The sequence below is a fragment of the Sapajus apella genome, unplaced genomic scaffold (genome assembly GCF_009761245.1).
Source record: "Sapajus apella isolate SASKATOON/1434 unplaced genomic scaffold, GSC_monkey_1.0 scaffold70, whole genome shotgun sequence".
Lineage (NCBI taxonomy): Eukaryota > Metazoa > Chordata > Mammalia > Primates > Cebidae > Sapajus > Sapajus apella.
The window spans coordinates 1188207-1213366 of NW_022437010.1; the positions used below are offsets into that span (position 1 = coordinate 1188207).

The window sequence follows — 25160 nt, forward strand, 5'->3', positions numbered from 1 at the left end:
AGATACCATTCTGTCCTATACCCATCTAGATACCATTCTCTCCTATATCTATCCAGATATTCTTTTGGTCTCCCAAGAGATCAGAGAGGGAGTAAGGAAAAAAGGGAAATTCCTTTCCCCTTGATTTTCTTATATTACTTGACACTGATAAAACTGACCAGGCCTCTGGCAAAGTAAACACAGACATTTACATCTAATAGAAACCAAAACCCATGTTTTTCTAAAAAAAAAAAAAAAAAAAAAAAAAAAAGCAACAATTCAGACTTTTGCTAACTTACGAAATGCCTTCATCTCAGCACAATACTTAAGGAACCACTTGACTGGTACCCAACTTTTATGAATTTTAAGGAAATAATTAAAATAGAAAGGAAATAATATTTAAATATGAAAATCAGCTAGCTCTTAAGTACCCAATGCTCCTCAATGATACGTGAATAGTAGAAAAAACAGATCACAGGTGAAAAGAGGATGAGCCCAGGGAGAGGCAGATGAGGAGAGTGTGCGCAGCATATGAGTGAACCCCATTCACCAGGCAAGCCATTCTGGGACTCAGACACCGGGCATGGTATTTTCCAGAGAATGCCGGTATGTTTATCGCCCAGCAGGCCCTGCCCTGCAGCCTGAGAGCACCTACCAGCCTTTCCAACTTGGCAGCCCCCCAACAGCCAGAACAATGATTGCTTTTCTCTTGCTATAATAATGCTGTCTAGTTCATCAGAGATCCATTTTGTATTTTTCATTGAGTCCAAAGCACGCTGTTTCCTTCAGAAGAAATCCTATCATGTTTTATACACTTTAAAAAAACAATCGGTCTGGTAAATTAGTAAAGACAGGAAAAATTTTATGGGAAAGCAAGGAGTTTCTCCTAAAATCTCATTATTTTATCTGAAATAAAATGTATTTTTAAAAACCCTACACATACAATTCGGCACATGCATGATCCAAATATTTCTCAGCTTCACAATGTCTTAGGGAGACAGCTCTGGTGCCATAGGAAAGCCTCATGCTTTACCACTCATTCATTCACTCATTCACTCACTCATTTATTCATCTAATATACACTTGAGCATTTACTATCTGTTCTAGGCACTGAGGAACATTTAATGAAATAGAAAATAACCCTTGTTTCATGGAACAAGTGCAGAGAAGACCAAGAACAAACCCATGCACATAGGCAAATGTCCTAATTCCACATGAAAATAAACTCTTTGAAGGAAAAACAGGGTGGTGTGCTGGCCAGTGAGGGGGCATATCAGAGCTGCTGACACCTGAGAGCGGAAATCTGGCTGAAGAGAACGAGCCTGCAGAGACCTGGAGTAGGCAGGAGGGTGGCCCAGGCAAAGATCCTGGGGTAAGAGCAAGCTTGACAAATTTAGGGGAAAGAAAGAACACCAGTGTGGACTGAGAACAGTAATAGCTATTGTGGTAAAGATGTAATAAGATGATGTGTGCAAAGGGACTTGATAGACCACAAAGTGGTACCATGGAAAGGTATTATTTAGTACTGCTAGAACATGTGAATGAGGCCGGGCGCGGTGGCTCAAGCCTGTAATCCCAGCACTTTGGGAGACCAAGGCAGGTGGATCATGAGGTCAAGAGATCGAGACCATCCTGGTCATCATGGTGAAACCCCGTCTCTACTAAAAATACAAAAAATTAGCTGGGCATGGTGGTGTGTGCCTGTAATCCCAGCTACTCAGGAGGCTGAGGCAGGAGAATTGCCTGAACCCAGGAGGCGGAGGTTGCGGTGAGCCGAGATCGCGCCACTGCACTCCAGCCTGGGTAACAAGAGCGAGACTCCGTCTCAAAAAAAAAAAAAAAAAAAAAAGAACATGTGAATGATCACATAAAGAGCATCATCCTGGTCCAGGCATGGTGGCTCATGCCTATAATCCCAGCACTTTGGGAAGCCAAGGTGGAGAGGATAGCTTGAGCCATGGAGTAGGAGACCAGCGTGGGCAACATGGTGAGACCCTGTCTCCACAAAAAATTTTTTAAAAATTAGCCCAGCATGGTGGTGTGCACCTGTAGTCCCAGCTACTCAGGAGGCTGAGGTGGGAGGATTACTTGAGCCCAGGAGGTCCAGGCTTCAGTGAGTCGTGATGGTGCACTCCAGCCAGGGCCACAGAGTGAGACCCTATCTCAAAAAAAAAAAAAAAAATCATTCTGCATTTAGAAAGGACTATATATATACTCCAGTTTTCATCTTCTACTTCCTAATAAAAAGTGGCTGATTATTCCAAAGCCCTTTCAAATATGACACATTTATTTTGCATGAAATAGGGAACTGTACGTACCTGGAATCCTATTGAGTGTCACCCAGAAATGCTCATCAGGACTGAAAGTGTCCTTGGACCACTGGAGCAAATCAACAGCCCGTGGGTCATGCAGAACAAAATAGGCAAACTCTCTGGATAGAGCCACATAGGCAGAGCCAAAGTAAATCGTGAGGTTATGGGGGGGAGGTGGTTTCAATGCTGTGGTTCTTATCACATAGGAAAGCTCTTTGCCCAGGTGCTCTTGGTGGACGTATTTAGTCCGTCCAATTGCATGAGCCGGGGGCAGCACTCCTGGGGTGATATTTTTCCCTTTAAATCCTTTCAGATACTGAACTATTTCCTTGTTGGTTTTCAGGGGGAAGTCTTGCCCACAGGTGTTGATAACGTACTTCCAGGAGACCTCCAAGGCAGAAAGATCTTTGATGCAGTTCAGGTCAGCCTGGAGCCTGGAGATCCCACCATAGACAACTGGTTCCATCTTGGAAGCCAGAAAAGCATTCGGGAAGCAGCTCAATAGTTGCTCTACTGCTTCTTTAAATTCAGTTGTTGCTTTTTCATCCACATGGACACAGTAGATATTTTGGGGCATGTAAATAGCCCTGAAGAGCCTTGCAAAGGTGTCGAAGTGATGATGGATGACCATTATGTACGCCAAGGGAAATTCAGCTTCTTCCTTAGATAAAGGGGTTGTGATGTAGTGGCTCTGGGTCAAGTATTCCTTGCAAGAAGACTTCTCATGGATCATTAGTTTGTTTTTCCACAGGAAAGGTGTTTTCCCATTGATAAAAGATGTGCAAACTCGAGTCAGCATCAAAGAGTCTGAGATATTTAGCCTCTGGAAGCTTTGATCGCCCCCAAAATTGAACACAGAGAAGACGATGAAAATAATTACACTAGAGACAGAAATTACAAAGAGGTAACGCATTGATAAAGGCATGCCTCAAAGAAGGGTGAAATGTCAGAGACCGTCAAAATCTGTAAGTCTTTTTTCCAAACTCACTCGTTTCTCTGAGTTCTTATTTTGGAACATACTCCAGACACTCCTGCCCCAATGGAGACGCTGGGAATCGATTCCGTTTCATCCCGAGAGTCCAGCAGCGGTCTCTGTGTCCCCGTGCCGATATTTCAGCCGGATCCGCCTCTCTCAAACCTCCTTTGTTTAAATTTCCGTGGCAGGTTGCTGAAGCCCAGCTTTCTCTCCTCCCTCTGCCTCCCCGTCTGCATCTGCTAGCTGTTTTGCCAAAACTCCGGTAACTGTTTTTCCCCGGGCAGATTTACTTTCCCAGATCTCTTTTCTTTCATTTCCCATGCCACCCCCGCCCCCCCGGTTACTGCCATTCAGGGAGTGAGCGCAGTGAAAGCCAGGGTTGAAGTGATGAGCTCTGGCAGGCGCGCCGCTTCCTGCTGGTCCCCTAGCGGGCGGCTGGGCTTGCCCTCTCTTGCTGCTGGTGGCAGAGATCCACAGCCTGGTCTCTCGGCTCTTCCAGCGCAACCCACGGGGCAGAACATAGCTTCTGTTTTCCAATGCACTGTTTCATGAAACCTGACACAAGTGACATTTCAAATGAAAGAAAGCCTCATCCATCCCAGCTCCATTGTAATGCTTTTTGGCCCCACCCTACTGTTTTTCAAAAACAAGGGCTTAGTGGAGGAGGAGCTCCGGTCCCAGGGAGTCTGAAATTGCCAGGGCACCTTGGGCCCCTGACTTTAAAACAAACCCCTCCTCTCCTTTCACTTCCAGCATCCGCTGTGGTGTTTGTCTTAGAATACTGGGGTCAAAGGTACAAGTCTTGAGTTACATCTACTGAGTCAGATGAGACCTTAGAGCTTCATGGGAAAGAATTTGAATCATGGTCACAGATGATGCTGAGATAGGGGATTTGGTGGGCACTCAGCCTTTAACCACCCAGAGAACGGGATTGAATGCTCAGAAGTGTCGTATGCCTGCCCAGTTAAGCTCATCGATCGCCTAAGAAGTGAATGTTTCATCCCCTATTTGTAAACACTGTGTTATGGCCAAGGAGTATCAAGCTGTTTTACTTAGAAGGTCCTTGTCTTCAACTTTTCACTTTCCCACCAGCTAATTTTTAATGAAATACGGATTAACACATTTTATTTGGTATCCTCTTAAAATGACTTGCAAAATACCAACTTCACCACTGACTGCCTGGCTATTTCCCCTCACTATTTACCTGGCCCAAACAACTCCATGCCTGAACCCCAAGGCATTCACTACCCCACCCCATGAAGAAAGAATGTCCTTTAATGCACATTTTCTTCCATTTGAAAAGTTTCTACCCTGCCCTGAATGGAACTGATAGGACAACACACGGATTCCTTGCCTTCACAATGGTCAGGAAAACCAGTGTTACCCTCCCTGGACTCAGGGCACCCTGACCTCCGACAAAATGACACATAATTTCCTGAGCACATTGTCGCTTCCATTCTTCTAGCTTTCATTGTTTACATGTTTCGTGTTTCCAGATTGTATATAATTTTTCTCTCTCCCTTACCAAAGTCTCCTAAGTAAACTCTATGTAACCCACCCCTGGATTTTTAGGTTAAGTAGAAAAAAATAAAATAAGAAAGCAGAACAAGCTAATTCTTAGTGTCTTCTATGGAGTAGAGCAAAAAGAATCATCTAAAATTTATGATAAAGAAAAATTCAATCTCAAGATTTTTGTCTTCTCAATAATACTTTTAAATATTAGGTTATTGTGTATTCTACTCCTAAACGAAAGAGAGTAATTCAGTATCTTGTTTGGCAAAGACCTGCGGCTTAGAATGAATATTAAAATAGTTACAATTTGACAAAGCATTCAGTGCACATAATTAAGGCAACAGAGTCTGTTTACATTATTATTTCCAATTGGTCAATGACATAGGGGGTCAGATTTATACAAACTTAGGAGACAGACTTTAACTACTACTATATTAAGAAATATAGACACTAACCAAATTAGGAATGTTGGTAATTCTTCTATACTCAATCCAGTACTTTAAATGGCATTGTTTGTGTGTTGAAAAATGTAGTTGATTTTCTTCCCAGCTTTTTTGTCTGTCTTTGGGCCAATTTTCTCCACTCTCAGATTCTGGTATTTAAAATTATCAACAGGAGGCCTTCATCAGTGGTCCTGGGGCATGGGTTACTCTCCTTCCGAAGCAGGCAGATCACGCGGTCAAGAGATCGAGGCTATCCTGTCCAACATGGTGAAACCCCGACTCTACTAAAAATACAAAAATTAGCTGGGTGTGGTGGCACAAACCTGTAATCCCAGCTACTTGGGAGGCTGAGGCAGGAGAATCGCTTGAACCCAGGAGGCAGAGGTTGCAGTGAGCTGAGATCACATCATTGCACTCCAGCCTGGGCAACAAGAGCGAAACTCAGTCTCAACAAAAAAAAAAAATCTCAACAGGAGAACTTTAAAAAACATCACTTATTGTCTTAGAGGAAAACTGTTACCCGTCACCTTTCATTTCTAATAGGCTGTACAACCTGCTTATCCAGACATCATGCGCTTTTTTGCTACCAAGACTGAACAAGTCAGCCCTCCCAGCCTGCCTTTAACTATAACCGAGGACAAAGCTGACACCAGCCAGCCCTGCCTTGTCACTCACTTTGGAAACAATGATTCCCAAACTAGCCAATTAATCGGGCTAAACGTGTCACTGCTCCCCTGGGGCCATCTTAGAGGCTTTCTCTGTATTCTACTCAGAAGTCTTTATTTCGCAGATGTTACTTGAGGTGTGTTTGGGTTTTTTCCTTTGAGGCAGTGTCTGACTCTGTTGCCCAGGCTGGAGTGCAGTGGCACCATCACATCTCACTGCAGCCTTGACCTCCTGGGCTCAAGCAATCCTCCTGCCTCAGCCTCCCAAGTAGCTGGGATTACAGTCCTCCTGCCTCAGCCTCCCGAGTAGCTGGGATTACAGGCATGTGTCACCACGCCCAGCTAATTTTTGTATTTTTTAGAAGAGACAGGGTTTCCCCATGTTGGCCAAGCTGGTCTTGAACTCTTAGGCTCAAGCGATCCACCCACTTTGGCCTCCCCATAGTGTTGGGATTACAGATGTGAGCCACCACGCCTGGCCTATTTAATGATTTTTTTCTACTTAGGAAGATATGCAGAACATAGCTCCAAAGTGAAGAGAGTAACCTTTCTTTGAAATGACAGAGGACTTAGAATCTCAATGAAAAAAAATAATCAGAAGGGGAAAAGATCACCCTCCTTCACATGCTCAGTGTTAGGGACAAGCTGCCTTAGAAAACTCCCTCCGCCCAAGCTGACCCCTTCCCCGCGACTCTGACTGCTCTGCAGCTGCATTTTTGAACTCCTACCTAGGCACCACATCAAGGCTGCCAGACGTGCTACAATTAAGCAAAGCCTGATTACACCCATCCCGGCAGCTCCAAGGAGGACAGGGAAAACAAATGTTGGTTATCCATGCTCGTAAATTCCTGTTTGACGCATATCTGTAAAAAATCCTGGTTTCTCTTTTTTTTTAAAACTGCCGCCACAAAAGTCATAGGATGATGTATTGTAGGTCTGTTACAAGTTGACAAACTATCTCTGTGCCTGTTACCAGTAGATAGATGACCTCAGTCCTGAAACTCCCTTATACCCCTCTCACCTCATATAAACCCCTCATTTTGTAAGCTCGGGGCTGCCTCCTCTGATGGTTACGAAGCAGCCCGGCAGGTTAATAAAACTTGCTTGCCTGACTCTGGGTCTATTCTCCTTTCTCTCGGCCACCTTTACATTCAGTACCTCTTGGCTTCCCATCTGAAGGCCAAGGTACGCAAGACCTGGGGAAAACCGAATTGGAGGCGGATGACACTGAGAGTTTGTTACAAGCCAGGCTAAGTCAACTAGTGAGGAAGGTGGAAAAGACCTTGCATCATGGGCTCAAAAACTGGGACTTAACTCCAGAGGAACACATGACGGGCTTTCGGTGGAGGAGGACCTCCAGGCAAGGTGTGCCAGCTGGAGGAGGTTTGTATACACATCCCCTCGTTGGCCTTTCCTCTATTTAATTGCCTGTACGAATGCAAACTTCATTACACCCTCATAATTGTTCTGAGACTTGTTTGTCTATTGCCAATTAACTGCCATCCTTTATTTGGGAAAGGACTTGAGGGGACACAGGTTTGAGCAGCAACCCTAGACATGTAAAGGTAAATGAAAGGAAAGATGGCCTTGAGAAGACTGGCCCGGAGAGAGTTTGTTAAAGTAGCGTCTAGAGGCTCAGCTGCGTTGGCACAAAAGGTTAGGTAAATGGGGTGAGATTGTATCCGTTCTGAGGCTACCTGATGGCTTTCCTTAGAAGGGATTTTTTTGTTTTGTTTTTGAGATGGAGTCTTGCTCTGTTGCCAGGCTGGAGTGCAGTGGCACGCTGCAACCTCCGCCTCCCAGGTTCAAGGGATTCTCCTGCCTCAGCCTCCCAAGTAGCTAGGACTACAGGCGCATGCCACCATGCTCTGCTAATTTTTGTATTTTTAGTAGAGACGAGGTTTCACCCATGTTGGCCAGGATGGTCTCGATCTCTTGACCTTGTGATCTGCCTGCCTCACCCTCCCAAAGTGTTGGGATTATAGGTGTGAGTCACTGCACCCAGCCTGTGAGGGTATTTTTACGTGGTTTGCTTTGTTATTGAAGCAATCAAATGACTCAGGGATTCATTCTTCATTATAAAATACAGGGATTTGTTTTTACCCCTGACCTAAGAGTAATACATGGAAAAGTAGAGAATGCTGGCAGTCCAATTCATTTTGGACAGCCTATGAAGTACAGTTGTCGTTCGGAGGGATGAGTTCCAGGACATCTGAGGATACCAAAGTCCACAGATGCACAAGTCCATAATATAACATGATGTAATATTTGCATATAACCTATGCACAGCCTTGCTTGTACTTTAAATCATCTCTAAATAACTTATAATACCAAATACAATGTAAATGCTATGTAAACAGTTGTTATGCTGTATTCATTAGGGAATAATGCCAAGAAAAAAAAAAAGCCTGTACATGCTCAGTACAGAAGCAACCATTCTTTTTCCCTGCCCAAGTATTTTCTATCTGAGGTTGTTTGAATCCAAGGATTCAGGCCCCAGGGAAACAGAGTGCTGACTGTAAATCTGTTCTGGGTGGCGAGGTGGTTTGTAAATGGTGTTTTTTATTTTATTTTATTTTAAACATGATAATGATCATGATACTAATGTGAAGAAAGAAGACATTTCCAAAGCACATCTTTAACTAAAACAACAATCCTCCTGTAACTGAGACATTTCCCAACTGGATTCACAAGAAAATCCTGCTTCTCCTGGGGCCCAATCATTTTACTTTCTATACCAGTCATCTAATTAGCAACAAAAGAAGTTGCTGTCTAGATCACAGAACCCAAAGCATTATTTTATTTTATTTTATTTTGAGATGGAATCACGCTCTGTCGCCAGGCTGGAAGGCAGTGGCACGATCTCCGCTCACTGCGACCTCCCCCTCCCAGGTTCAAGTGATTCTCCTGCCTCAGCCTCCCAGTAGCTGGGATTACATACACACACCACCACACCCAGCTAATTTTTCTATTTTTGGTAGAGACAGGGTTTCAGCATGTTGGCCAGGATGGTCTCGAACTGCTGACCTTGAGATCTATCCACCTCGGCCTCCCAAAGCGCTGGGATTACAGGCATGAGACACTGAGCCCAGCCTAAAAGCATTATTTTAAATTCTCATTTTAGGCTAGTCGTGGTGGCTCACACCTGTAATCCCAGCACTTTAGGAGGCTGAGACTGGCTGATCACCTGAGATCAGGACTTCAAGAGCAGCCTGGCCAACATGGCGAAACCCCGTCTCTACTAAAAATGCAAAAATTAGCTGGGCATGGTGGCGGGTGCCTGTCATCCCAGCTACTCGGGAGGCTAAGGCAGGTGAATGGCTTTGGAGACGGAGGTTGCAGTGAGCCGAGATCACGCCACTGCACTCGAGCCTGGGTGACGAGCAAAACTGTGCTTCAGAAAATAAAAAATAAATTCTCATCTCACAGTGGGGGAAAGAAGTTTAACATGCATAATTTTAAAGACCCAGGCAGCAAGTCTAAAGGTGGTCTTGCCATCTCTGTGTGAGCTGGTATGATCTGTACCTGATTTTGATGCAGCAAAGTTACGATAGAAACATTTCCTGGATGCTGAATGATGCCAAGCAAATACTTGCAAAAGACAGTATACAAAGTATTTAAATAGGCAAATGTTAAGGCGCCTGTGGCTAGGGGCAATCTTCTATTAGCATACATCTAGCAATTGGAAATATGAAAATCCTGACATCTGGGAACTTAGAAAATGAAAAATAAATTGCCAAAAATAGGTCATGGCCAATGAACATTTCAAGACAAGACTTACTATGGAATTCACTTGTGGAAATTGTTTAACGCTGGATGGGTGAGTGACTCATTAATTGTACTACCAAAACACTGGTTTCCACAACTATCAGCCAAATTGGGTGGGCCTGTAGCTCGAGGACAAGGATAGTACTAATCAGTGGTTTGCATATTTTACTTTAACATCTCATCACCTGGAGGGGCTGTAGAAATACAGGTTACAGACCAGAAGCAATGGCTTAAGCCTGTAATCCCAGCGCTTTGGGAGGTGTAGGAGGGCGGATCACTTGAGGTCAGGAATTCAAAGCTAGCCTGGTGAACATGGTGAAACCCCATCTCTACTAAAAATACAAAAAAATTAGCCGGGCGTGGTAGCGGGCGCCTGTAATCCCAGCTACTTGGGAGGCTCAGGCAGGAGAATCACTTGAACCCAGGAGGCGGAGGTTGCAGTGAGTCTAGATGGTGCACTCCAGCCTGGGTGAGACAGCAAGACTCCATCTCAAAAAAAAAAAAAAGGCTACAGGGTCCCACTCTAATAGTTCAGTATGTTCCAGGTGAGGTAGCTCATGCCTATAATCACAGCACTTTCGGGAGGCTGAGGGGGAGGATTACTTGACCCCAGGAGTTTGAAACCAGCCTGAGTAACATAGTGAGACCTTGTCTTTACAACAAAATTAAAAAGTTAGCCAGGTACAGTGATGCGTGCCACCTACTTGAGAGACTGAGGTGGGAAAATCACTTGAATTTGGTAGGTCAAGGCTCAGGGGGCCGTGATGGTGCCTCTGTACTCCAGCCTGGGTGAGAGAGCAAGACCCTGTCTCAGCAATAATAATAATAATAATTTGCATTTTGGTCCCAGATGAAGCGGAAGCTACTCATCCTAGGAACCAAAGTTTGGGAGTCAAGGGACTAGAGACCAAAATTACTTGATTTTTTTTTTCTCAATGGCCCCATCTGATCTACTTTCCCTATAACTAATACACTATAAGAAAAAAAAAAGTTAGACCAGATGCGGTGGCTCACACTTGTAATCCCAGCATTTTGAGAGGCCAAGGCGGGTGGATTACCTGAGGTCAGGAGTTTAAGACCAGCCTGGCTAACATGGTGAAACTCTGTCTCTACTAAAAATACAAAATTAGCCAGGCATGGTGGTGGGCGCCTGTAATCCCAGCTACTCGGGAGGCTGAGGCAGGAGAATCACTTGAACCGGGAGGTGGAGGTTGCAGTGAGCTGAGATCAAGCTATTGGACTCCAGTCTGGGCAACAAGAGTGAACTCCGTCTCAAAAAAAATATATATATATAAAATATATTTATATTATACATATATAAATATATAATATATATATTTGGGGGTAAACTGTACTGTACGACTTGGAAATACTTGGTAAACAAGAACTCAAATGACGTATAATCTAACCACTAGAGCAAAATTTACTATGGAAAACTAATTGGTGGTAGCAGAGGGAGAAAATGAATACGCAAACACCTAGTGCTTATCTTTAAAGGAGAGAAACACTGGTTACAAGTCATCTCCTAAATGCCATCTCTAATTACCATACACAGCAACCACACCTGGGCACAATCCAGCTTTTACAAATAGAACTGAATTATTTGACAATAAACACTGCTGCATTGAGTAGTGGTCACAAGCTGAATTCGAAGAGGGTGTAGGGAAAGGATTAAAAATAGACAGAGAGCTACTCGGGAGCCTGAGGCAGGAGGATCGCTTGAACCTGGGAGGTGGAGGTTGTAGTCAGCCAAGATGGTGCCACTGCACTCCAGCCTGGGTAACAGAGGGAGACCCTGTCTCAAAAAAAAAAAAAAAAAAAAAAAAAAAAGGCCAGGCACGGTGGCTGATGCCTGTAATCCCAGCACTTTGGGAGACTGAGGTGGGTGGATCATCTGAGATCAGGAGTTCAAGATCAGCCTGACCAACATGGTGAAACCCTGTCTCTACTAAAAATGCAAAAATTAGCCAGATATGGTGGCTCATGCCCGTAATCCCAGCTATTCCAGAGGCTGAGGCAGGAGAATCGCTTGAACCCGGGAGGCGGAAGTTGCAGTGAGCCAAGCTCACACCATTGTACTCCAGCCCTGGAAAAAGAGAAAAACTCCATAAAAAAAAAAAAAAAAAAAAAAAAGAGAGAGAGAGATTGAAAGAGAAAGGAAGGAAGGCAGAAAATTCCAATTTAATTCATGAAGAATGGGAGCAACTGAAATCCTCACGCCCTGATGGAGAAGTGTGAATTGGTATGACGACTCTGAAAAGCCAACGATGTCTACTAAAGTTGAGCATACCTAGATCCTATGACCTAACAATTCCATTCCCCAGTATTTACTCAACAGAAATGCAGCATGTTCATCAAAAGATATCTAGGTCAAGATTCACTGCAGCCATACTCATAATAGAGCCAAACTAGAAACTACTCAAATACCCACCAACAGTTACTATACAGCAGGGCTTCTCCGCCTTGGTACTATTGGCATTTGGGGCTGAAAAATGCCTTGCTGTGAAGGCTGTGTGTCGTAGGATGTGCTGCTCTGTGCATTGTAGGATGTTGAAGAGCACCCCTGGCTTCTACTCACTAATGCCCCGAGCACCTTTTCTTCCCTCCCCGACCTCTGACAACCAAAAATGTTTTCAAGTATGGGTTCTTCTCTTGATACAGCAATGAGAATGAATTAAATACAACTGCCTGAAACAAAAAAGATGAATCTCACAAACATACTGTTGAACAGAAGCAAGCCAGATAGAAAAAATAATACACGCTGTATATTTCCACTTATATAAAGTACAAAAACAAGATTTTATAATCTAGACTGTACAAGGGGCTTTCCTGGCAAGTGGAGTGGATGGTACAACAGGGTACCAGGAGAGTATGAGTGATGACGCCGATAGCTGGCATCAGGTGCTAGACGCAGAAGGTCACTGGTGTCCCCCCCAGTCACTCAGCTAGAATGTGAATAGCTTTGCTCCCAAGCTCTTGCTCCTGTCCTAACATTGTTTTGTAGTGCCCTTTCTGAGAGACCCAGAAATATCTTAGTGTCAGGGCCCAGATCTGTTTCATGGAAAAATCCTGAGACATAAGGAGAACTGTGTTCACTTTCATTTATTTTTAATTTTTTGTACAGATGGGGTCTCATTCGGTTGCCCAGGCTGGAGTACATGGAGTGCAGTGGCAGGATCTTAGCTCATTGCAGCCTCAAACTCCTGGACGCAAGTGATCCTCCTGTTTCAGCCTCTCAGATTTTGATCTCTAAATACCATTCTCTATTCAATAGAACCAGGGCTTCAGATCTTGTAGTTCAAGACCAGCCTAACCAACATGGAGAAACCCTGTCTCTACTAAAAATACAAAATTAGCCAGGCATGGGGGTGCATGCCTGTAATCCCAGCTACTTGGGAAGCTGAGGCAGGAGAATCGCTTGAAACTGGGAGGCGGAGGTTGTGGTGAGCCGAGATGGCGCCACTGCACTCCAGCCTGGGAAACGAGAGAAACTCTGTCTCAAAAAAAAAAAAAAAAAAAAAAAAATTGCATAAATAGAAATCTAAGTCCCTAGGGCTATAAATAAATAAGCCAACAAGCAGGAGAAGGGATGGCTCTACCTTACAGTTGAATGTCAACTAATAAACAGAGAAGAAGGATGAATTTTATTTAAAAAATCATGATTTGGTAACTATCACAGTAAAAATTGAGTCAGGCAAGATCCTATGAATGGCAAAACTGGGGAGTCACTGTTTGATAAACAGGATAACTACTTAGTAATAAATAAACGCAGTTCCTAGCTTTTCACTGGAGAAATGTGACAGGCACGATCTTAGCCAAGTGTTAAAAAGTCATCATCATTATAAGGCTCTGCAGTATTATTTCTGCCATATCTTTGCCCAAAGGGCATAACCTAAATCTAATGAGAAATCATCAGAGCCGCACTCTTCAAAAATGAGATCTTGGAAGACAAAGACAGACTGAGAAATTGTTCCAAAGTGGAGGGGACCAAAAAGATATGACGGCTAAGTTCAGCTCAAGATTCTTGATCAGATCCCAGATTCATGAAGGACATGATGAATATAAGCATGCATACTGGAATAGGGTCAGTGGATTAAATAGTAACGCTACTTATCACTTGATGATTGTAGGTGGGTTGTCTTTGTTGCTAGGGAATATGCTTTGAAATATTAAGGGATAACTTGCAGATGGTTTAAGAAAAATATATGAATAACAGAGAGAGGAGAATATGATTAGACAAGTGTACAAAATATTATGGATTGGGAAATACGGGTAAAAGGTATACAAGAGCTCTTTATACTATTCTTGTAAGTATAGAAGTTTGAAATAGTTTAAAATAAAAGGTTGAATGAGGCCAGGTGCAGTGGCTCACACCTATAATCCCAGCACTTTGGGAGGCCAAGGTGGGCAGATCACCTGAGGTCAGGAGTTCAAAACCAGCCTGACCAACATGGTGAAACCCCATCTCTACTAAAAACAAATACAAAATTAGCCAGGTAAGGTGGCACATGCCTGTAATCCTAGCTACTTGGGAGGCTGAGACAAGAGAATTGCTTGAACCTGGAAGGTGGAGTTTGCGGTGAGCCGAGATCGCCTCGTTGCACTCCAGCCTGGGCAACAAGACCAAGACTCTGTCTCAAAAAAAAAAAAAAAAGTTGAAGGAAATCTTTGGTAGAATTTCTTAAGGTAGGACATAAAATCATGAACCACAAAAGAAAAAATTGTGTAACGATCCCATAAAGGATATTTTTATATATGGACGGGTATGCCATAGATTACCAACATATTATTAATGTTGATTATCTCTGGAAAAAGATGTAATACAGAGAAGGATAAGGAAGTATGGACATGTTTTATTTTTCTTAATCTTTTGTGTACTGTTTAAATTTTTAAAATAAGGATATACTACTTTCATAAAAATAAGCTTCAAAATATAAAAAGTAAATAAAAGGTTGAAAACTCACTGAGATCTTTAAACATTTTATAGATCTTCAAAGAGTAATATTTTCTTTTTCTTTTTTTTCCTTTGAGATGGAGCTTCGTTCTTGTTTCCCAGGCAATGGTGTGATCTTGGCTCACTGCAACCTCTGCCTCTGAGTTCAAGCCATTCTCCTGCCTCAGCCTCCCAAGTAGTGGGATTACAGGCACCTACCACTATGCCTGGCTAATTTTCTTGTATTTTTAGTAGAGACCAGGTTTCACCATGTTGGCCAGGCTGGTCTCAAACTCCTGACCTCAGGTGATCCGCCTGTCTTGGCCTCCCAAAGTGCTGAGATTACAGGCATGAGCCACCGGTCTGACACCCCACACACACTTTTTCTGAGACGGAGTCTCACTCTTTTACCCAGGCTGGGGTACAGAGGTATGATCTTGACTCACTGCAACCTCTGCCTACCAGGTTCAAGCAATTCTCCTGCCTCGGCCTCCCAAGTATCTGGGACTACAGGCTTGCACCACCACACCCAGCTAATTTTTGTATTTTTTAGTATAGGCAGGGTTTCACACCATATTGGACAGGCTAGCCTCGAACTACGACCTCGTGATCTACGCGCCTCAGCCTCCAGAAGCGTTGGAATTACAGGCATGAGCCACCGTGCCTGGCCAACAGTAGTTTTTTAATAGTTAAGTTTTTGAGAAGTCAAAAGCTATACATAAGTTTTTGGCTACACGGGGGTTCAGTGGGCCTAACCCCCACGTTGTTCAATGGTCAACTGCATTTGTCTTACTCCCACAGATACAACGGACAAAGCTGCTCTCAGCCAGAGGAATCTGGCCAGAAGGCTTCAACTGCCCTGGGTTTTGCCTGCCATATATGCTGCTGAGATCAATGTGTAGCTGATCAGTAACCCATTCCCAGCCCGTCAGCATGCACAGACATGGCAAGGAAGCTCAGCAGTGAGGCATAAAGAACAGCAAAAGAAGCTGCCATTATAGGAATCAGTTTAAGAAGCTAAAAACACACATTGAGGCCAGGCACAGTGGCTCATGCCTGTAATCCCAGCACTTTGGGAGGCTCAGGCGGGCAGATCATAAAGTCAGGAGTTTGAGACCAGCCTGATCAACATGGTGAAACCCTGTTTCTACTAAAAATACAAAAACTATCTGGGCATGGTGGCGCATGCCTGTAATCCCAGCTATTCGGGAGGCTGAGGCAGGAGAATGGCTTGAACCCAGGAGGCAGAGGTTGCAGTGAGCTGAGATCGTACCACTGTATTCCAGCATGGACGACAGAGCAAGACTCCATCTTGGAAAAACAAACAAACAAACAAAATTGGAAAAAGATCACACACAAGGAAAAGATCAAGCCATTTCTAGCTGTCCTTGGAACTAGACCCTTCAACCTTTGGTACAATTAAACTCTAGGTTTCTACTTTCAGACCTCACATCTTATCAACAGTGATCTGTCATTGTAACTGATTTTATTCCTTAACCTTGCCTTTTCCTTAATTTCATTTCCATGCCATCTTAACCATCTCTTGTATTGCTTGGGAGCTGAAAAGCAAGAAAGCCTTATACCCTACTCCACTCCTGGCTTTTGCCTGATTCACGAAGCTGGAGACACTTGAGTCTCCCAGACCAGGACTAATCTCTGTAAAGTCACTAGAGCAGCTAAAAACAGCTCCACATGGCTCAGTATTTGAATGGAAAATTCTACAAGGGTGACTGATTTACCCTTTATAAAAACTGTTATGATTTTTCACCAAGGCTTGAAGGAGGTTAGGATTGCAACCATCATAGGAATTTGAAGTTCACTTTATTCCTAATAAGGAGAAAACTAGAAAGAGACACATTTATGAATCCTTCGAGGTAAAAATAAAAGAACAGGAAACCCTGTCAAACACTGTCCTAAATTTGACAAGCTCAGGAACACAAAAGGTAGCATTTTAAGCAGCAAAAGTCACTAAGGACGTTTGAAGTGAGCTGGACTGATGTGGATTTAAACAAACCTCCAAAGTTTGTAGGTGGCCAAATGTATACACCAATGAGCACACACAAATGGCAATCACAGCCAGGGGGCAGCTTTTGCAAAATAGAAAGAGCCAAAAAGGAACAGCAAAAAGCACTAACTAGGACTTCAGCACAAACCCTTCTCAGCTCACTATGCAAGAGCTGGGAGGAAAAGGACAGACACTAGAAACAGAAGATACAGTTTTATTAGAAAGGAGGGAGATGTGAGGCAGGAGAATGCTTGGGACCAGGAGGTGGAAGTTGCAATGGGCAGAAATCCGGAGGCAGGAGAATTGCTTGAAGCGGCGGTTGCAGTGAGCTATAGCACCACTGCACCATTCCAGCCTGGACAACAGAGTGAGAAGCCATCTCAAAAAAAAAAAAAAAAAAGAAATAAACAAACAAATACGCTTCAATAAACTCAAAGATTCAAGACACTACAAAATAAAAAGAAAAAATTTATCAACTGATTTTAAAAAAAAGACTACCTATTTAACTTATAAACTTTTGTGTAAAGAAAATTTACAAACTAAAAAGAAAAAAAAAAGAAAGGAGGGAGTTGTACCCGCTTGATTCTTAAAAAGAGGAATGATGGTTTCCATAAAATCACAGAAAAGGAATCTAATCACAGTAACCTACTTACCAGGATTAAAATAAATTGCTTTATTTATTTATTTTCCTAGCAGCTCTCTGACCATCTTATTTATTTATTTTCGAGACCAAGTTTTTGCTCTGTTGCCCAGGCTGGGGTGCAGTGGTTCAATCTCGGCTCACTACAACCTCCACCTCCTGGTTTCAAGTGATTCTCCTGCCTCAGCCTCCCTGGGGTTATAGGCGCCTGCCACCACGCCTGGCTAATTTTTTGCATTTTTAGTAGAGATGGGGTTTCATCCCATTGGCCAGGCTTGTCTCGAACCTCTGACCTCAGGCAATCGCCCCAATAGAGTGAGACTCCGTTTCAATTAAAAAAGAAAAGAAAAGAACATAAGGACCAGCAGTTTCACTCTTAATATCTACTCAGGAGAAATGAAAACATCTGTCCTCCTAATGACTTGTTCAAGCAATTCTCCTGCCTCAGCCTCCCAAGTAGCTGGGATTACAGGTGCGTACTATCATGCCTGGCTAACTCTTGTATTTTTAAATAGAAATAGGGTTTTGCCATGTTGGCCAGCTGGTCTCAAACTCCTGACCTCAGGTGATCCGCCCACCTCAGCCTCCCAAAGTGCTGGGATACAGGCGTGAGCCACTGCACCTGGCCCACTTATTTATTTTTTAAATAAGTCTTAGCTGTTTTCTTGGTCACAAGATTTAGGAGGTAGAGACCTAAACTTTTTTGTCCATATAGTGTGTCCTTAATTCAATGTCAGACAGTTTCATCTCCTAATCGACCCCATTTCTAATTCAAATGTAATCATCTTGACACTGACATTTACTAGCTGGGTGTCCTTGGGCAAGTAATAAAAACTCCGTATCTTAGTGTCCTCAGCGACTGCAACAATCTTAATTCAAAGAAATAATGTCCAAAAAACACTTAGTCCTCTTCTAAGACCATATATCAAAGGTCAACAAGCACATGATGTCCAACATCATTGCTAATTAGGGACATGCCAATCAGAACTATAAGAGGATCCCACTTCACACTCACTAGAAGGGCTAAAATAAAAGAGATAGACAATAACAAGTGTTGACAAGCATGTGAAAAAATTGGAACCCTCATACACTGCTGGTGGTCATGCGACATGTTGTAGCCCTTGGGAAACCAGTTGGGCAGCTCCTCAAAATGTTAAACATGGAATTAACATTGGGGGCCGGGTGCTGTGGCCCAGAACTTTGGGAAGCTGAGGCAGGCAGATCACTTGAGGTCAGGAGTTGGAGTCCAGCCTGGCCAACATGGCAAAACCCCATCTCTACTAAAAATACAAACAAATTAGTCAGGTGTGGTGGTGCGCACCTGTAGTCCCAGCAACTTGGGAGGCTAAGGCATGAGAATTGCTTGAGCCTGGGCGGTAGAGGTTGCAGTAAGTGAAGATCGCGCCACCACACTCCAGCCTGGGCGACAGAATGAGACTCTGTCTCAATTAAAAAAAAAAAAAAAAAGAATTAACATAAGGACTCACAGTTTCACTGCTGGTATCTACCCAGGAGAAATGAAAACGTGTCCCCACAATGACTTGTTCAGGAATGTTCATAGCAGCATTCTTCACACAAGCCAAAAGTAGAAACAACCATCCACCAGCGAATGAAAAAATAAATGTGATCTATCCATACAATGAAACAGTATCCATTCCTATAGAAAGTGAAGTACTAACTCACACTACAACATGGATGAATCTCAAAAGCATGGTAGTAAGTAAAAGGAGCCACGCATGAAAGAACACATATTGTGCGATTCGGTTAATATGAACTGTCCAGAAAAGGCAAATCCATAGAGCCAGGAAAGTCGGGGTTGGGTGTGGAAATGGGAAGTGGCTGTAAATGGTTGTGAGGTTTCTTTTTGTAGTGATAAAATGATTCTAAATTAGCTTGGGATCATGATGGCACAACTGTAAAGGCATTAAAAATCATGACATTGTACACTTAAAATGGGTGAGTTTAATGGTATGTAAATTATGTGTCATAAATTTCACGCTATGTAAATTATGTCTCAATAAAGCTATTACATTTAGGTGGGGAAAGGCAATTAATTTAGTGCCTGGCATTGTAAGAACTTACGGGATGATTGACAGACCTTCTAGGAAAGCTTTATGGTGACTAAAACTGGGGCTGGAAACAGCTGTAACTCCATCCATCTGGACGGTAGAAAACTGCTGGATTCTTTTTCTTTTTCCTTTTTAAATTTTACATTGCAGGCCTCATTAGCAGAAAACTGCTGGATTTGTATGAAAGCAACAACACGATTTATTTCATACTGGCAACATAAGGTGAATTTGAATTCAATCTGATGCCAAGCTTTGCGTGGGTTGAAGCTCTTAAAGATATGAAGCTCCCTACCCTCCAAAACTCCGCTTTCTGGCAGCAGAAACAGATGATTAAACAACAAACCCTAACAAGGCAGTAAAGTGACAACAAAAAGTACCTGGGGCACAAAGGACAAACTGCTCTGCCTGGGGGTAGGGGCTTGTCAAAGGTTTAGGAACAAGACCAACTCAAATGAGTCCTCAAAGATAACCAGGATTTTTCCAGGCCAAGAAACGCCTAGGGGGAAAACTGGCTCAAAGGCAAAGAGGTCTGTTTGGGGAATAGCAATTACATAGGGAATTCAAATCCGAGCCAAATAAACCACTTCAACCATAATTTTCTGCATTTTTTTTTTTTTTGAGACCGTGTTTTTGCTCTTGTCACCCAAGCAGGAGTGCAGTGGTGCGATCTCAGCTCACTGCAACCTCTGCCTCAAGTGATCCCTGCCTCAGCCTCCAGAGTAGCTGGGACTACAGGCACACGCCACCATGCCTGGCTAATTTTTATATTTTTAGTACAGGCAGTTTTTCACTGTGTTGGTCAAGATGTTTTCCATCTCTTGACCTTGTGATCCGTCCACCTTGGCCTTCCATCATAAAGCCACATGTGAACTCCCTTTCTGTAACACTGTTCTCCTCATGGGCACCTTCACCTGAGTGAAGCAGGAAATGCTGCTTCTTAAGGGACCTCTTATGTATAAGGAATGGATCATGTTTTTGTTTTTGTTTTTGAGACGGAGTCTTGCTCTGTCGCCCAGGCTAGAGTGCAGTGGCATGACCTCGACTCATTGCAAACTCTGTCTCCCAGGTTCAAGCAATTCTCTGCCTCAGCCTCCTGAATAGCTGGGATTACAGGTATGCACTATCACACCTGGTTAATTTTTGCATTTTTAGTAGAGATGGAGTGTCACAATGTTGGCCAGGCTGGTCTTGAACTCCTGACCTCAGGTGATCTGCCTGCCTCGGCCTCTTAAAGTGCTGGGGTTACAGGCATGAGCCACCGTGCCCAGCCCCATGTTTTGTTTTGCTTATTTATTCATTTTTGAGACAGTCTCACTCTGTTGCTTGGCTGAGTGTAATGGTGCTATCGCAGCTTGCCGCACCCTCAACCTCCTGGGATCAAGTGATCCTCCTGCTTCAGCCTCTCCAGTAGCTGAGACTACAGGTGAATGCCACCATGCTTAGCTATTTTTGTGATTTTTTATAGAGACAAGGCCTCACTGTGTTGCCTAGGCTTTGCTTTTTTGAACGACATGACCCTGCCATCCTGGTCACCACTAATTGGACAACTTGGAGCTACATAAAGGCCAGCTATTCGCAAAGAGGTCAGCAACAGCCTGAGAAGTGGAGTGGATTGAGAACAGGGAACCTCATTGTGTGTATATACAATGGCTGCATGACCCGAGGCAGGACTCTCTGGGAATATCTGAATGGGACACAAAGGGCACTTACTGTCAAGAGAGAAGCATGGGCCAGCCCGGTGGCTCACACTTGTAATCTCAGTGCTTTGGGAGACCGAGGCGAGCAGATCACCTGAGGTCAGGAGTTCAAGACCAGCCTGGCCAACAAGGTGAAATCCCATCTCTACTAAAAACACAAAAATTAGCCAGGCAGGATGGCATGCACTTGTCATCCCAGCTACTTGGGAGGCTGAGGCAGGAGAATCACTTGAACCCGGGAGGCGGAGGTTGTAGTGAGCCAAGATCACGCCACTGCACTCCAACGTGGGTGACAGAGCGAGACTCTATCTGAAAAAAAAAGAGAGAGCAGTATGGAATCTGGCAGATACCAGGGGAAGACACAGGAAGTAGAAGCCACAGGGTGGAGGAGCCCATAAGCCAGAGGAAGCCCTGAAGCACAGTGAAGAATTTCAGATAAGGTAAAAGAGGCAGGCAAAGCAAAACCAGCAGAGGTGGAGGCTCTGAGACACGAGTCCAGCCAACATCTCGGTACTGCTAGGGCATTTCCTGACCACCGTGCCAGCAGTGAGGACGCATGGCCCACCTCCCCTGCCCGTGGTTGTAGCCACAGGCCACACGCAGAAGTGATATTTCAAGTTCAGTTAAATAAAATACATTCCTTTTTTTTTCTTTTTTGAGATAGAGTCTTGCTCTGTCATCTAGGCAGGAGTACAGTGGCATGATCTCAACTCACCACAACCCCTGCCTCCCAGTTCAAGCACTTCTCCTGCCTCAGTCTCCCAAGTAGCTGGGATTACAGGCACCCGCCACCATGCCTGGCTAATTTTTGTATTTTTAGTAGAGACGGGGTTTCACCATGTTGGCCAGGCTAGTTTTGAACTCCTGACTTCAGGTGATCCGCTCGCCTCAGCCTCCCAAAGTGCTGGGATTACAGGTGTGAGCCACCATGCTCAGCCTGACTAGTTAACTTTACAGAATCCTAATCATAAGCCCTCAATCACTACAATCAATTGGAACAATTTCAAAATGTCCCTCCCATCCCCTGCCAAAAAAGAAAAAATCAAAAACCAAAACACATACACAATCAACCAGAAGGACCCTTACAAAGGAAAATGGCTCAGATCTCCACATAGCAGGAGTAATAATTACACAACACAATGCTTAAATTTCTAATTCCCTTACCTCCTACATTCAGCCCTGTCTCCGGTCAGGAAAGAGTGGCAGGCCTTGCTGGATGTGGTGGCTCATGGGCTGAGTCAGGAGGATTGCCTGGGCCCAGGAGTTCAAGACCAGCCAGCCCTGGCAACATAGCAAGACCCCGTCTCTACAAAAGTTATAATTAGCCAGGCATGGGCACATACCTGTAATCCCAGTCTCTTGGAACCTTTGAGCCTGGAAGGTCGAGACCAGCATGTGCCAGGTGCTATGGCTCATGCCTATAATCCCAGCACTTTGGGAGGCTGAGGCCATGAGCCATGATTGTGCCACTGTACTCTAGCCTGGATGACAGAGTGAGATCAAAAAAAAAAAAAAAGGTAAGAAATAAAGATAAGTTTTGAAAAGTAAAGAGTTGGCAGGTCGGGGTCCTCTGGCAGTGATCATCCACACACAAAACACAAAAATGATTTCAGGGATGAACTTGTGTAAGTTTCTGAAAGACATGAATGGGTGCATTTGTGTTCTATTGCCTTGCCAATCTGTTACTGCTAACACAGGGTGTACAAATCCAGCACCAATAGATAGATGGAGTGGAGAAGTCAGGGTGTTTCCCTTAAGTTTCTGTTCAGTCAGCTGATTAGGATCACAGACCCTGAGAGTGGCAAGGGACTCTGAGGCCACCCTGTCCAATCCTGGAGGTTTCCTCTGCAGGACTTCCGCAGCCCTGCTTCCCTTGACTTTGCTCACCATTGAGGAACCTGCTCATTCTATTCTCAGCACCATGTGTTCTCATTTCCTAACCGCTGGCCCTAGATTCCACTTCTAAAATGACAGAGTTGGTCTACTTTCTCTTTCCTGAGCAAATCTTTTAATTAGGTGAAGACACTGATCCCTCTTCAAGTATTTTCAAATCAATCATCCTTTTTGTTTGTCTTTATAGTCTCTCTTTAAAAAAAAAAAAAAAAAAAAGCCCAGGCGCGGTGGCTCAAGCCTATAATCCCAGCACTTTGGGAGGCCGAGGCGGGTGGATCACGAGGTCAAGAGATCGAGACCATCCTGGTCAACACGGTGAAACCCCGTCTCTACTAAAACTACAAAAAATTAGCTGGGCATGGTGGCACATGCCTGTAATCCCAGCTACTCAGGAGGCTGAGGCAGGAGAATTGCCTGAACCCAGGAGGCGGAGGTTGCGGTGAGCCGAGATCGCGCCATTGCACTCCAGCCTGGGTAACAAGAGCGAAACTCCGTCTCAAAAAAACAAACAAACAAACAAAAAAAGTGGAGATTGGCCTTTTTACTTCCCTGGCTGCTCTCTTCCAAACTGCTGTGTCAATGTCCCCCCATACAGCAGGGTGGCCAGACCTAAAGAGTCTACATCTCACTCCAAGCACATGGGAGGGAAGTGGAGCTTTCACTTCCCTTACTGTGGACACTGTCATTCTATTTAAACAGCTCTGTGCCTCCCCCACCCGACTTTTTTAAGCCCCAATTTCTTTTGATCATTACCTCTTCTGGCTCTGAGAAAATCACAAATTTAAAGAGAATTCTAAGCCTATGAAGCTTTGTATACCAACATCTAAAACAAGCACCTACAATGGTTTACACTCCTTGCCATACGGGGGAATCACTTAGAAGCCGTGCAAATACCGTAAGTTATGTCTGGCCCCAAGGAGGGAAACGAGCCCTGGCTTAGGTTATTTTCAGAAGCCCCAGATGATCATAATATGTATCCAGGGTTGAACCACCAATCCAAAGAAACCATGACTATGATCTTCATATGGGTTCCAGTTACTTTTTCCTTTGAACGGCAAATATGAATTCTTGTTTTAAATTGAACTAGCAGAACTAAATTGGTTCACTATAAACAACTTGAGATTATTCAAAAATCATTTGGAACTTGGACCAAAGGGGAGATGGAGCTGATTTAATAACAACTGAGACCGAACTGAAAGTCATCCTAAAAAGAACATTAGGCTTAGGAGACGCAGTTTATAATTGGTGCATGTGCTTACTTGCTAGCGGCGGGACTTGAGCACATCATGTAATCATATTGAAGTTTCTTCATCTACAAAATAGAGGCCCTGGTCTAGAAATCTTTAAGGTACTCTAAGGTTTTTTTAAAACTTCTTGGAAAAAAAAAGAAATAGAGACAAGATCTCATTATGTTGTCCAGGCTAGTCTCAAACTCCTGGTCTCAGGAGATCCTCCTGTCTCAGCCTTCCAAAGTACTGGGATTACAGACATGAGCCACCATGTCCGGCCATGCTTTAAATTTTTGATTCAAGATCAGAAAAGAGCTTACAAATAAAAAATTCAAAAGTTGGCCGGGCGCAGTGGCTCACGCCTGTAATCCTAGCACTTTGGGAGGCCGAGGTGTGTAGATCACCTGAGATCAGGAGTTCAAGACCAGCCTGGCCATTATGGTGAAACCCCATCTTAAAAAAAAAAAAAATTTGAAAGTTGTATCTTGCTTTCATTTTGAAAGGACGGGAGCTTCAACAGGGAAAACAATATTACTGAAATGTTCAAATTGTCATTCAAATTTTATTTATAATACTTATTCCTGCTTTTAAATGCATTACACTGAAAGGTGAATAAGGTTTATATTTTTACTTACTTATTTTTATTTCTATTTTTGAGATGGAGTCTCGCTCTGTGACCCAGGCTGGAGTGCAGTGGCATGATCTCGGCTCACTGCAACCTCCGCCTCTCAGGTTTAAGCAATTCTCCTGCCTCAGCCTCCCCAGTAGCTGAGATTACAAGCATGCACTACCACACCTGGCTAATTTATATATATATATATTTTTAGTAGAGATGGGGTTTCACCATGTTGGCCAGGCTAGTCTCTAATTCCTGACCAAGTGATCCACCTGCCTCAGCATCCCAAAGTGCTGGGATTACAGGCTTGAGCCACCCTGCGGCCACGTTTTTATTTATATGGCCAGTGTTTCTTCCATCTTTTGTCCTGTGAACAAAGCTGTTCACAAGAGTGGGTGATAGAACACATCTCCATTTTACCAT

General features: G+C 43.8%; 2 protein-coding genes and 1 long non-coding RNA gene across 5 annotated transcripts in view; 1 reads left to right on the forward strand and 2 right to left on the reverse strand.

Annotated features, from left to right (window-relative positions):
* The window catches only part of LOC116531268 (N-acetyllactosaminide beta-1,6-N-acetylglucosaminyl-transferase-like), a 22165-nt gene extending 18642 nt beyond the window's left edge, over window positions 1-3523 (reverse strand). Inside the window, exon 1 of the mRNA XM_032249975.1 lies at window positions 2298-3523. Coding sequence (XP_032105866.1) covers window positions 2298-3216 — 919 coding nt within the window. The 5' untranslated portion in view covers window positions 3217-3523. The remainder of the gene's footprint in view (window positions 1-2297) is intronic.
* LOC116531267 (N-acetyllactosaminide beta-1,6-N-acetylglucosaminyl-transferase) overlaps window positions 1-25160 on the reverse strand; it is an 87952-nt gene that overhangs the window by 60910 nt on the left and 1882 nt on the right. Inside the window, exon 2 of one of the 3 annotated variants that reach the window (XM_032249973.1) lies at window positions 3668-3822. The exons of the other annotated variants lie outside the window; for them this stretch is intronic. Within the exon in view, the coding sequence (XP_032105864.1) occupies window positions 3692-3822 (131 nt within the window). The 3' untranslated portion in view covers window positions 3668-3691. Of the gene's footprint in view, window positions 1-3667; window positions 3823-25160 lie in introns of those variants that run through there. 3 annotated transcript variants of the gene reach the window in all.
* On the forward strand, window positions 24374-24745 carry LOC116531285. Its single transcript, XR_004260349.1, has 2 exons — window positions 24374-24458; window positions 24600-24745. It is a non-coding gene; the product is annotated as an uncharacterized LOC116531285 (long non-coding RNA).